The sequence below is a fragment of the Bombus affinis genome, chromosome 1 (genome assembly GCF_024516045.1).
Source record: "Bombus affinis isolate iyBomAffi1 chromosome 1, iyBomAffi1.2, whole genome shotgun sequence".
NCBI classification, from domain to species: domain Eukaryota; kingdom Metazoa; phylum Arthropoda; class Insecta; order Hymenoptera; family Apidae; genus Bombus; species Bombus affinis.
The window spans coordinates 274,494-288,153 of record NC_066344.1 but is presented as its reverse complement, the minus strand read 5'-3'; the positions used below and the strand labels follow the sequence as shown (position 1 = coordinate 288,153).

General features: G+C 50.5%; 1 protein-coding gene across 8 annotated transcripts in view; it reads left to right on the top strand.

Moving 5' to 3' along the window:
* The window catches only part of LOC126918724 (leucine-rich repeat-containing protein 24-like), a 142,110-nt gene extending 132,444 nt beyond the window's left edge, over positions 1 to 9,666 (top strand). For 7 of the 8 annotated variants that reach the window (XM_050727054.1, XM_050727033.1, XM_050727044.1 and 4 more), the window contains 2 exons: positions 4,230 to 5,448; positions 6,606 to 9,666. In XM_050727054.1, the coding sequence (XP_050583011.1) occupies positions 4,469 to 5,448; positions 6,606 to 7,800 (2,175 nt within the window). In that variant the 5' untranslated portion in view covers positions 4,230 to 4,468 and the 3' untranslated portion in view covers positions 7,801 to 9,666. Of the gene's footprint in view, positions 1 to 3,712; positions 4,044 to 4,229; positions 5,449 to 6,605 lie in introns of those variants that run through there. The other variant, XM_050727065.1, reaches the window with a different exon arrangement.
* Positions 9,667 to 13,660: the final 3,994 nt, after the last annotated feature.

Sequence of the window (13,660 nt, the reverse complement as noted above, 5' to 3'; positions counted from 1 at the left end):
TTAATGTGGCCAATCACGGGTCGATGTTAATTAAATTCGTTTGTATTCTTACTCGTTGTCTCGCTCTCCGAGAAACGCTCCCCGTCTCTGCTTTTTTTCCCGATTCGCTTTATTCTCGACTGGCACGATCAAAGTATCGGGTCGTCCCGAAACTTTCTTTCCTTTTACGAGGAAATAATAGACGCGCGATTCTATCGCGGCAAGAAATGTTGCGCGTCTGTCGTTTCCTTCTAAAACGAAAGAAACTTTCGCAAGGATCCGATCCGATACGACACGTTGTTTCTCTAGCCACGAAAATACGAACGTTGCGAACGTAACAATTTGCGTTCGTAAACAATTCGTTCGCATGATATTTAATTCGAACGTAGAATCACCGTTTCTTTCGTTCCACTAGCATTTTCCATCTTCGAGCGATGCCCGTATCTCGTCAAGTCTGCGAATATTTCCCCACTGGCGTTTTTCTTCCTCTCGACGAACGCTCGTCGTTGAGTTCGTGTCGCGATAGAGACCATTACCTTTTTCGCGGCAGGCAAGAAACTCGAAGTTGGATTCTCGAAGACGCGGCGCGGCATTCAGTTTATCGGAAATGCTATCGAGAATACATCGAATTTCCATTTTTCGTCTGCTCTTTCATTTTCGCACGAATGGCTAGGTTGTCGGGGCTGGTTCGACTAGAACGGACGAAGAAACAGCCGTGACACAGCGCGTTTTATACCTAGTATCTGGCAATTTCTTGCGCGTTTTAAAGAGCGGTCGTTTAACCGTTGGATATCTCGGCGAACCGGTGAAAGTATTCTGGCCGCCGTTCGAAAAGTAGAAGTCGTTTCGTTTAACGTCGCTAAAAAGTCCATGAAATTTCAGTCGAACCGAATGGTTTTCGATGATATTCGGTGACCGGATATCGCCGAACGAGCAATTTATCATCCATGTGCAATGTTTCGCGCGCCTCGTATCCTTTCATTTAATCGATTCTTCTCTCTGTTTCAAGTTCAGACGGAGAAATTCCTCGAACGTTGTTCGCCTGTACCTCCGTTTATTTTTCTTTTTCTGTCATCTACAGGTTTTACGTCACGAACCGATAAAGAACGATCCGAAAGCTTATTCGGTAAGAGAGGGAATTCGACAAAATCAGGAAATACGAGTGGAATTGCCACGGTATTTCAAGCGTTTCGACGTCAGAGGTATTTAGGTTCGAATTTCATTAGTGGCGTAGGCCTGTGCCACTCCTCTTCGTCTTTACGAATTCTACGAGGTGTCTGTCGAGCGTCCCCATTTGTTTATTCGACCCAAACGATCCCACGGAGATAGAAGTCTTGGCAATGGAAGCTTTCCCTCGACGCGCATTTCGATTAGGCCCGTGCAAAGTAGGAACGTGCTGCGTACAGAGAACCTTCTTCCTCTACCATCGACGTATTCCCTTGGCGTACGATAGAAAAGTCGACTTAGACCGTTGCTTATTAAACCGGACAAACTCGGAAGAGAGAGGCGGAAAGGCCGTCTACGATAGTTTCCGCGAACAGCGGCAGTAATAAATTTCGCTCGACAGTCTGCACTATGAACATGCCAACGATGCGGGCATCGAAGAAGCGCGATATTCTTAATGCCGTGTGGTCCGCTGGATCCGATCGACGAGGAACGACGCAAAGACGTTGGTTTGCCAGAGGCAGGGGAAACGTTAGCGCGTTAGAAGGAGCATCGTCGGAATTGCGGAGGAAAAAAAGTGGCGATAGTAGATATTGGATTGGAAATGTCGAGCAGGCAATATCCTCGAGGCCTCCCTTTGCACCAGAGCCGCTGGGAAACCTCGTTGAACGGGGCATGCTGGAATAAAGCCACGAAAAATCGTGGGGTTTGCGCGCCTAACCGCCACGCCACGTCGCGGCCGCTCGATATTCCGATATCCTGATATCGGTCGTCACCCCGCGCCGCCACGAGTGTTTCTTCTCCAGTCGACGTCTTCGCCGTCAGGATGCACGCGCTCTCGCCCCTCGTACCTCGCCTCTTCGCTATACTCCCCTCTCTCCGCTCCATCGGTTGTCCGCATCGTCCGCCACCTTTTTCGCCGACGAAACGTCTCGCCGTTTCTCCCTCGCCAACTTGCCGACGCTTTCTTTCGCGCACTCCGAACCCAGCTCCGACTGTGTTTCCACGGTTATTCGATAGTTGCAGTTGCTCGCTGTTTCGTGTTCGATCGTTGGCCGGACCGAGGATTTCATCTTCCGTTTCTTTTCCGATACTCTTTCTCGCGTCTCTCGTCAAATGTTCGACTAAACGAGGATTCTACCTTCATCGATATCGAACAGCTCTTGACCCGTGCTTGTATTCGCTCGATCTTGGAGATTTCGCTAATGGACCGCGATTTCAGCACTTCGACATCGCGGCAAAGAGGATTTACCACGGTGGTGGATTTAACACGTCGAAGAGGAACAATTTCCATTTACTCCGTCTACCGCGGCGAAACTCCGGTTTTCGCGAAACCCGCGCTTTCCTCCGCGATATCCACTCGAGAAGAGGACTCGTCCGTTCGGAATACGAAACGACACGGTGGCGCGAGCATATCAAAGCTGCAAAAACACTTCCTAAAGGGATTAACTTCTCGTTTATGCGACCAGTTTCCTCGCAACGCGATACACTCTGCTCTTTCTTGCTCCTTCTCGGTTTCCCCATCGTCTCTCGACTCCCACTTTCAAAGTCCTCCGACTACACACTTTCCTACTCTCGTTGAATCCCTTCTCTCGTCCTCGCACCCCGTCTCGCCAAGATTTTCCAAGTTTTGCGCAGCCTAACGTGGGCCAGATTTTTCCATAAAATAAGCCCGGTTCTCTCGCCGGCAGAACTCGATCCACCTCGCCAATTTCTCATCGCACTTTTACGGGCGAGACGTACGGACGGGCAGCTTTGCGTACTCCGTTTTCGTCAAGGTTGTCAGCTTTCTCTCAGCCAGAAGATCGAATTCTCGTTACTCGATCTGATCCATCGGCAAAACGCTCTATCTGTTTCCGATGGTAGCTTAGAACGGTTAATTCTAACTAATAGCTATTTCGTTTCTCGCGATAATAACGCTACGCCGTTGAATTTTCATCCCCACGGGGAATTTCATCGCAACAAATCCGTAGATCGTTCGTCGATGACTAATCAAACATTTAGGAGGGAACGAGATAGGTTCCCGCCGCGGAGAACGTCAGTCGTTGAAACGACGATCGTTTCGGCGAGATGAATCGATTATAGGAAAGGTACCGCGCCAACTTTACGAGCCTCCGGGTTTACGATCGAGACTCGGTGTCCTACGGAGAAACGATCCCGGATCCCGCGTCTTGCAACTAAGGACGCCACTATCACGGCTTAATTTTCAAGTACACATGCCGCCTACTTACTCGCTTTGCGTCGATGCGGCGTGACGCGTCGATCGGTACGCGCTCCGATACCTCGTTCAAAATGTACCGCAGGGTCGGACGATTAATTATCAATACGCACTACGTCAATTAGAGAACAGTACCTACGCCGATCCATGGAAACGTCAACGGTGTCTGTTTCATGGGTGCCACGAACGCTGAATTTCCAACCAATTACACGCCTCGTTGTGCGAGGTCGATGCTTTCACGTCGTTGTTATAAATTAATCGTCGAGCGGCGAAAAGCGTTCCTTGTTTTACTTTACGTATCTTTCTTTCTCTCTTTCTTTCCTTTTTACTGCTTCTTCGTTTTTTCTTTCTCTTTTTTCTTTTTTTTTTTTTTTTTGCTTTTCGTTAGACACGACGAACCCGGAACTGGCAAAGTAGCAAATAGAACGAGCTCGTTTGAAAAATATAAAGCCTCGATGGAACCTTCTGACCTATTTTTCGTGTGTTCGTTGTAAGCTCATAAATTTTTGTACGATGATGAACGCGCTAACCTCGTCGTTTTAAAGAGCATGTATATGCAGACGGGTGGGATAGGAGCGCTCATTTACGGAGAGCATGTGCATACTGCGAGCCAGCTGTCTAAAACGAAGCACCATTAGTTACCTAGATACGAAAATATCGTCGATCGGGCTGCTACCAGCAGGTAAAGAAATAGCGTCTCCGGAGGTATGGCATCTCCTACGCGGTTAGAAGTTGTAGAACGGGGCGCTCGTTAACTCCAAATTTCTTCGTTATTTCTTTTTTTTTTTTTTTTTTTTTTTCAGTGTACATTGGAACGATCGGGAATCGGCTTTGACTAATCATCGATCGATGATCGTTGTTGTTTCAGGAGATCGGCCGCGTCGGCCCGACGAGTTTGCAAACCGGTTCAACTATCTTGGAGGACGAGGGGATCGCTGACGATGTTTTCGGCGAGACGAAGCACCGGCGGAAGGTCAAAGTAGAGATGAAAGCGTGAAACGAGATCGAGTAGAAGATGAGATAGATAGATAGATAGATAGATAGATAGATAGAGAGAGAGAGAGAGAGAGAGAACGGGTCGCTGGAGATCTCGAGGAACGAAACACAATGTGCTGGAGTGTGCGATCCTGGTGGTGGAGAGGGGCGCTTCTCGGGACGATGATGCTGTTATCGTGGACGTGGCCGATGGTGGAGGGCTGCCCGAACATGTGCACGTGCAAGTGGAAGAGCGGGAAAGAGTGGGTAGAGTGCGCGAATCGAGACCTCAAGGGACTTCCCCAAGGCGCCAGGGAGGAGACCCAGGTGCTGGATCTGTCGAACAATCATCTGGTCAGTCTGCCGCCGGAATGCTTTCACGCGCTCGGCTTGATCAATCTGCAACGACTGTACCTGAGTAGATCGCACATCAGCCATATAGCAGCCAGAGCGTTCGTCGGTCTGGTGGGGCTGGTGGAGTTGGATCTCTCGGAGAATCTGATCGAGGAGATACCTAGCGAAACTTTCCCCTCCTACTCGAATCTGATGAAGCTACTGCTCAACGGCAATCCTATACGGGAGATCCGTGCAGCAGCGTTCCAGCATCTGCCGCATCTGACCAACCTGGAATTGAGCCACTGCCGGCTGGAGAATATCGAGCAGGGGGCGTTCGACGGCCTTCACCTGCTCGAGTGGCTACGACTCGACGGCAATCGGTTGACTCGCGTGCCCGAACGCACGCTACCCCTAGGCGGCAGCCTCCGGGGACTCACGCTGCACAACAATCCCTGGGTCTGCGATTGTCGTCTGCAGGCCACGCAAGCTTGGCTCAAGGAATCGGCGCCGGCCGCCCCTCAGGAGTCCGACCCCGTCTGCGACGCTCCTGCCAAACTTCGCGGCAAACAGATCAAGACCGTCAACGAACTCGCTTGCCTGCCACGGATCGAGCTGCAGAACCGAGTAGAGGCCTACGAGGGAGACAACGTCACGCTCAAGTGCGACGTTTACGCCGTCCCAGCTGCTAAGCTCACCTGGTGGTTCAACGGCGAACTCTGCGAACTCCAGAACGAGAACGACACGCTCTCCGCTTCCTCGGTTACCACCTTTCCCCGGTAAGTGCAGCCTCATTCCGAATTTCAATCTCAAAGTTGGCTAAATAAAGTACCAATCGACTCACCGAACCGCCAAACCTTCGAAATATTCGTTGCCAGTATCGTCGAACCGCGTGTTAAACGTTAAAGTTTCTCGTGCAAAAGCAATTGCAGCTGTTGATTCTCATCGACGCGACTCGCGACCCAACGAGAAGCATCGCGAACGAAGCTGCGTTCGGTCGCGATCCTTCGCGATCTAAATAAAACTTCGATAACGTTCGAGTATTCCCTCCGTTGAAAATTTCTCGTTACAGCGATATAGCCAACCCAGCGCGTGTTTCTTGCAGCTTGTTATTACACCGGCAAATTGTCCGTGAAAATTACGTTGCGAACATCGTCGCGATTCGACGTCGAATTCCAGCTCTTCGAAAAGACGCTCGTCACGGTCGTTAATCACGAAAGTATTCTAATTAACGGCGCGGCGACGCCGGCTTCGTCCTCGTACCACGAATTTTTAACGACGTCTCCGTAGAATTTCAATGGTTTTCCCGCGTGAATTTTTCCAGGGCTGTTATACCTGTCCAGTGACACGAAGCACGAGTGCTTTTCACCCCGCCGTTAACGATACTTGCGCCTCGTTAATAATTCAAATTGCGCACGGCGGCCAGAAGAGTGAAAAAGGAGGGTGGCGAACGCGGCCAAACCGCGCGAAGCCGGCGTATCGCGGTCGCCATACAGTTTTCATCGCAAACGGTGTGTCGCGACTCGTTTTCCACAGCACGCTTTTAAACAAGCTCGCTTTTAATGGAGCGCGTATGGCGCGATTCCATGAAATTTCCAAGGCATTTTAATCGCCATAATTCCGACGAAAGGCGAACAGAGCTATCGTTAGCGGGAACAGCATTCCAATCTCAAATTATACGGGCTGCATGTTTGCAACGGAATTCAATCGCGGCGAAAGGTTAACTTGCATCTTCGCCATTACACCCTTACCAACTGCCAACTTGCGTTGTCCACACTCACACACACACACACTTTCTCTCTTTATCTGTCTGTCTGTCTGTCTGTCTATCTATCTATCTATCTATCTATCTCTATCTCTACGGCAGAGATCTATGTATGAAAAGTATAAGAAAAGCAACACGACTTTTTGATTTGAGTTTGACGATTCGTTGCAGGTACGTCTACAGGCAGCGCGGCGGGATCAACACGAGCAGCACTCTGCTACTCTACTCCGTGGAGACTTTGAACGAGGGCACGTACACGTGCATAGCGGAGAACGGAGCGGGGTCCGCGGAGGCGAATTTGTCTTTGCGAGTGCTGTTGCAGGAGAAAATAACCGTGGAACCGCCAAACGATCGCTCGAGATCGGGATACGTGGTGGCCATAGCTGCGGGTGCTCTGCTGGGCACTCTGTTCGCCCTGGGCTCTCTGATCGGTAGCATAGTGTTTTGCGTGCGGAAACGTCGTCGCGACCGCAAAAGGAACTCGAAAGCTCTTGTATCGCAGAACAAGTCTGTTATGCCTATCACCAAGGACACCGTCAGCAGTTTGCCGTGCAGAAAGGGCAACGGCAGCTTGATCGGACTCGAGCACCAGCAGATGGTGTCGTATACCGAACGAGAGTTGAACCGAGCCGCGACTCTCGAACGCAGAGAGCACAGAAACCTGGAGGAACCGTACTGCAGCCCAGTTTCCAAGTATTTGACGGAACCAGATCTGATAAACGAGGTGCCAGAGACGACGGACGTCGGATACGGTCAGTTGTATCGCCATCAACCCGGTGACAGACAGATCCTGGAATACGACTCCGGATACCCGCTGCAACCCGATCTACGACCAGCGAACATCCCACAGCTGAGCTATCTCGATCAAGACGGATACCCGCTCAACTTTGGCCTACCGAAGATCCCTTTCAGCGCCGCGAGCACGCTACCGCGTCTCAGGCAGAGGATGCCCGTGGAAGGTTCGGCGGTCGCGCCACCAGCCAGGTACTCGAGGGAAGCGGAGTTCCTCGCCAGATCGCCAGGATACGACCCCGTGCTGCCTCGAACCGACACCAGGTACACCGCCGAGGGATACCCTTACCCCGCTCAACAATCGCAGCCGATTCAACCGGTCGAGCAACCCATTCAACAGCAGCTTCCTGTATCCCCGGTGTCGCCGGTCGCCGTATTCCCCGAGGTACCGTTCATTCCCTCTCCGCCAGCCGCCTACAGAGGCGAGACGACGCCGCTGTCGCCGAGATCGCTGTTAAGCAAAACTGCCCGGGAAGCTGCCGCGGCAGCCGCCGCCAGGGCGGACGATCTTCAGCCGCCTCATCATCCGGAGAGTCCCGACGAGGGATACGTTGGCGACGCGATGGACGTCTAAGAGAACCTCGGGATCGACGACGCGAAGACGGCTCGCGCATAGATGAGAAGGCCACCGGGTCGTTTCGAATCCGATTATCTCGGTTCCCGGGGGCAGAGCAGACACAGCGGATCTGTCGCATACACGAACCGAGGAAACTGTCGGGACGTACGTTCGGACAAATTAATCCAAGGGAAACGAGGCACGGACACGATTGGCAGAACAAGAAACTCGACGGAGAGCCACGTCGTCGTCGTTGTCTGCGAGAATAGATATCAGACGTCGCGCGGCCAAAATGCCGGTTGAGCAGGAACAAAAGGAGCCGGAGCAACGGAAACGTAATGGATTAATCAGGTGCGAGGCTTCCCAGGCGTCCCGAATCACGTGTCTGCGGATAATAATTTCTTGTCAGTAGCAGGTCTCCGTGTTCGAAGAACAGCCAGCGTTGCTAATCAAATCGTCTTCTAGCCCGCAAAGTGGGAGGAGGGGGAGGGGGCGAGGCAACGTTCGAACGCGGCAGCGGATTTTTCACCAGCTTTTTCCAGGCGAAAAGCGTCGTAAAATCCGTTTTCGGTATATAGAACTTTTGGCGAAAAATTCGAGTTGTTTGTCGGAGAAGAGAGCATAGGGAAATTCACGAAATTCTGCGTTGAAATTATACGAGCTCGGTTAGTCGAGCAAAATCCGCAACATAGAAGAGCGAGCGAGCGAGCGAGCGATTTTTCGGCGCTGTCGAACGATCGACGTGGATGCAAGTCGGCGATACGATGGTGACTGGTGCAGGGAATTTTCGCATGGTTCCGGAACGCGGATCTCGACCATTCTCGCCAGCCTCGCTCGGCAATGGAATTTCCCGGAACGAGGGTTACGCGAACGGTGCACCGATCAGAGGAATCGAATTTTCCAAGAGCTTACGGAAGCCGACGAACGCAAACGAACGGCCGCGAGCGCAGTCGGAATTTTGAAAACCGGCTGAACCGATCGCGCAGTCCGATCGAAGCTGATCTGTCCACGAACCGAAGAACGCTCGCCCTTTACGCTCGTATTATCGCGATCTGTCACCCCGACTACAGCCGGAAATTGGAAACGTTTCTGGAACGAACGGTAACTTTGCTCGCTGGTTGGCAACGGTGGTCAACTTTGTCAAAGTTATGCGTTTGATAGCGCGGGAATTCTCGATGAAATAGTTGAGAGAAATTGTTTGTATGTACATAGTATGGACGAGTGGGACGAGTGTGTGTCAAAGTGTAAGAAACGAAAGAAATTACAAAGGAGCGTGTAGTGGAGAATAAAATACCGAATGGTGTACTACCGACCTTAAAGCTTAAGAATATTCTTCCGTTAACAAACGCAAACTCTTTTGCCTCGTTAAAATGTACGTCTTTCATAGTACACGGTACGTTTAAAAGTAAGAGCGTGCAAATGCGTGGAATAGCAACTCGTTTGCAGCCACCGTAAGCGGTAAGACGAGCGCAAAGTGCGAGAGAGAAAAGCGTGCTTTCGAAGCGAAAAAAGGATACGACGGAGAAGAAACGAGAATACTCTTCTGGTTTACGAGTCCCTCGAGAAGACTCGTTCGATATCTGCTCAAGTTCATAGCATCCTTCACCCCCTTCATCCACCGTTCCATCTCCTGGTCACTTCCTCCTTAGGCTAACCAATTGTATCGTTATTAGAGTCTACTGCTCGTCGGTTTCGCATCAAACGAACACGCTCTATCCCGTCTGCAAAGTTCCGACGAAAGGTTATAGCAATTCTACCGTAGTGATGATAACGTTAACTCGGTGTTTAAGACTGGTGAACTGTGCGAGATTACGAGAGAGCCGGTATGGGCCTCACCTAACCCCATGTACAGACACGTTAAATATACATATATATATATATATATATATATGTGTGTATATATGTGTGTGTATAAATTTGTACACCAACTCTGGAAAAAGCGAAAACCAACGGACACACACGTACGTAAATGTCCACGTATTATATATAATACAGGTATAGAGACGCGGATATGAGTAGGCGGAAACGAGGGTTGGTCAGAACACGCGCTGGACACGCGCGGAAAGTAGATATTTTTTGAAAGGTGTCGTAGAGCCTAACACGCGTGACCAGGCAACCGCTCGCTCCGTCTTCTCGTCCTGTATTCGTTATCGTTGTGTAGCCGATTTTTAAGAGTTCGATCGCACGCGTTGCTTCGCGATACTCGACCAATCGATACGAATAACCGACTGGAAAACACTCGTACATTTTTCACCGTGACTCACCCCTCATCTTCTTCGTCCAGGAAGAAGACGTACACATTTCTCTCCAAATTTGTTCAAAGAATCAGCGCAAGGTTGGTCGTGTATCGCGAACCAGGCTGGCGTCGCACCGATCAAGCGGCAATGTCGGTTCATCTAGAATCTAGGTACTAAACGAATCGATCGTTCTTCCAGGGCTATCTGTCTAGTCTGATCGAGCGCTAGGTTTACGAATTACGATCAGCGGATGGCGGACCGTCGGACGTGCAGCGAAAGGATGCACAGCTCCGTCTAGTAGTCGATCGTCTATTCGGACGATCGTAAACGCAACTGCTGTCGATCATCGGCCGATTCACGGACGAACGACGTTTGCTTTACGGTCTGGCGAGGTCAGGACCGAACCTCGGCCGTCGTCATTAAGAGTTTCTCCGCCTCGAGGCGTGAACTCGAATCCGCACATCCTTCCGAGCTCGCCACGGCCCAAATTTCACGATCCCTCGAATTTTTCGTTCGATACGTCGCGTCGCTGTCTCGAGAAACGCTCTGCGTCTCGCCCGCGCGCACGCACACACACGCATACAAAATTTTGGATCAGTATTAACGGCGTTTTACAGGGTATCCGGGTGATTCGCGAAAGGATCGTCGAGGCGGAAACTGTTTTCGAGTACCACGAACGTGTTCTCGAACATGTACGAAGGAAATCGAGTTCGCTCGAGTCTTTTTTCAGCTTGAGGTTGCTCGTGTTGCCGTACTCGCGTCAACGTTCGCACTCGCGAAAGTCGGATCAGCGATCATCGATCGAAGCTCGTCTCCCGTCTCTGTCTCGACGTTCCGAACGAGTCGAAGGACGATCTTCGGCAACTCCGAGTCGCAAATGAAAATACCGTTCCGGTTTCCTCTTGCACGCGTACGCGAGATACGAAAGGGACCGCCGTTGGCGTGAAATCGCGTTTATCGGTTTGCCAAACAAGCGAAAAGGGAGAAAGTTTCGACGAAGAATTTCACGGCAATATATCAAACGTAATAATTTGCGTGGCGCATCCGTACGCGGTGCACGCGCAGGCTAGCAATAAAATTTTCAGGAAAAAAATCGTCGCTGCTCGACCACGGACGCGCCGTAATTCACGACCGCGGCAACGCCGCTTTTGAGTTATGACGCGGTTCAGATTATTTGGCACGCCCCGAGTGGAATTAGGTTTACGATGTTCGCCGAACCTCGTCTCGTTTTCCCATCGCGACGATATACAAAACGCACGTGTTCACGTACGTACACCGCTTTGTTCTCCGCGTGTTACCGTCCTTTCTTCTTTTATTTCCCTTTTTTACACTTTCCCATCGACGATCGGAACGCTCCGCGCGTTCAACGGGGCTCTTATCGTGGCTTCGCTCGAATTTTCCCCTTCGATGTTGTGCGCAATGAATATGTTGTACTTTTTCCGGATTAATTGGACGCGCTTGTTTCGTCGAATTTTTCCCATTTTTCAGCCGCTCTGGTCGACCTCGCTCGCGTATTAACTGGCATCATGAAAATCGTTCGCCTCCCGATAATCGATGGTGAATTTATCGTTCGTAGCGCGACAATCAAAGGCGAAAAAACAAGCTTTAAACGGAACAGCGCTTCTTCCATCTCGATTCGTTCGCTTATATTTTATAGAATTTAATTTTCCATTTTCGGCCGTTCGTGTCACATTTTCCAACGTTTTTCAATGTTGTTTCTGACGCGTTATTAGGCAAACGTTTCGAACATAAAATTTTTATTTCGCTCGTATTCTTTCTCTTACTTCTTTCTTTTTCTTCTTTTTTTTTTCGTTTTTTCCTCCCAGAACAAACTCTTAGTCCTTTCTCGACAGGATATTTCGACGAAACAACCAGCGTAAGTCAAACTATGCCCGAGGAAATATCGAAGCTTCGGCTACGTTTTCCCTCTCAGTTCCATTTTTGCAACCCGCTTTGCAACAAACAACAGGTGGCTGTGACTCGAACGCGAAACACATAGGAAACGTCCATCCGTAACGACTGCTCTGTTGTCATCCTCGGGGACGGCAGAATACATTTCTGCGGAACGTATAGAAACGCGCGGCGAGCTTAAACGAGTTACACGCGCGAAAGAGAAACAGAGAAGACAGAGTAGAAACGTGTTGGACGATCAGAGGCCGGCTATTGGAATTCGCCGAAACCGAGGAATCCCTGCAGAATCGGCGAACGATGTCGGTCGACTTCCGGATTCGTGCCCACGTGCCACGAAATCGTAATCGCCCGACTCCTCTTGCCGGTTGCCGACTAACGGTAACGGGTCTCTGCAAACGCTCGAACAAGCGCGCGCGGCCGCGTTGAAAGGGCTTGTTGCGCCGCGGACACAACCGGGATAATCGCTGTTTGCAGGGCGGATGTTCGTTGTCCACCTAGTAACAGGCATCGAAGCTCTGCCGTGGCACCGAATGCACGCTCATCGTTCGAAATGCCGATCGTTGCCGCGCGAACCCTCGCCGTTCCATGGTTTTCGCCAGCCTTTTTTTTCGCCGAGCTTCGTCCGTCCGACTCCCGACCATCTCCGACGTGGGTTCGTGTTTCGGATAGTTGCCGTTGTTTTCTGCCGCGACACGCCTGTATACCTTGTTTCCGTTTAATCCTCTTGCAAAGCTGTCGCGGATTTCAGGACGGACGTCCGGTTTTCCAACGAGTTTCCAAAGATTTTGCAGACAGATGTTAACGCTGTAGAGTTGGCAGCAGGATTTTATATATATCACGAGTCGAGCGAAATCCGTATGGTTTTCCCTGTGGCAAAATTTACAAGGTAACGGTGTAATGGAAACCGCGTGTCTGGGTCCTAATGAAACCTACATCCTCTTGAGATTGGACTCGCAGCGGCGTCGTTTAGCAAGGCCTACGGTATTACTCCACAAAGTGTGCCGTTTACGGTCTCACGACCATACCCATTCCGTCGTATCACGCGCAACGGTTGCCGAATCCAAAATTCATCAAAACCTTATTACCTAACCCGTCCCTCTCGATAGGATAGCGACATCGTGTCACAGCCTCTTTCCTTAGTACACCCTTAGTACGTACCTAGTTCGTGCGAGGTTGGATGGATGGTCCGAATCTGGTAAAACCGTCGAGTCTTCCATCGAAATCGTAATCGCGGATCTTGCCGCGTTGCTGAAACACCGAAGCGATAAGTTTGCACGCGGTGTCCGCTCGTTTATTAACGGCGATTTTACCTTAGCGCTTAACGCGACGGGTAACGAGCGTTGACGCAGCCACGCGTTCTCGCGCATTATTGCACGCGGCAAATAATGAATGGTCGCGATTCGTTGATTCGTTATTTTCTATCTCGCTGCCTGTGTATTTCCGAAGCTTAACGCCAGACGCAAAGGTTCTCGCCGCTTGATCGGCTGAATATTTTCACGCGCTTGTTCGTCGACGATTAACAACAGGTTACGAGCGTGGCAACGGACCGTGATAATTATTAGCCGGTATAAACGATGGTTATTGGCGCGCGACGATTTAATTATTTGACGCTAATGCGGTTCACCGTTTCGACGATATCGTCAAGCTGGTCGCCATTGTTCCCCCTATACAGATCAAAAACCATTGACTCTTCGTATCGCGCCAATCCTTTTTTGCCGATTCACAGCTTT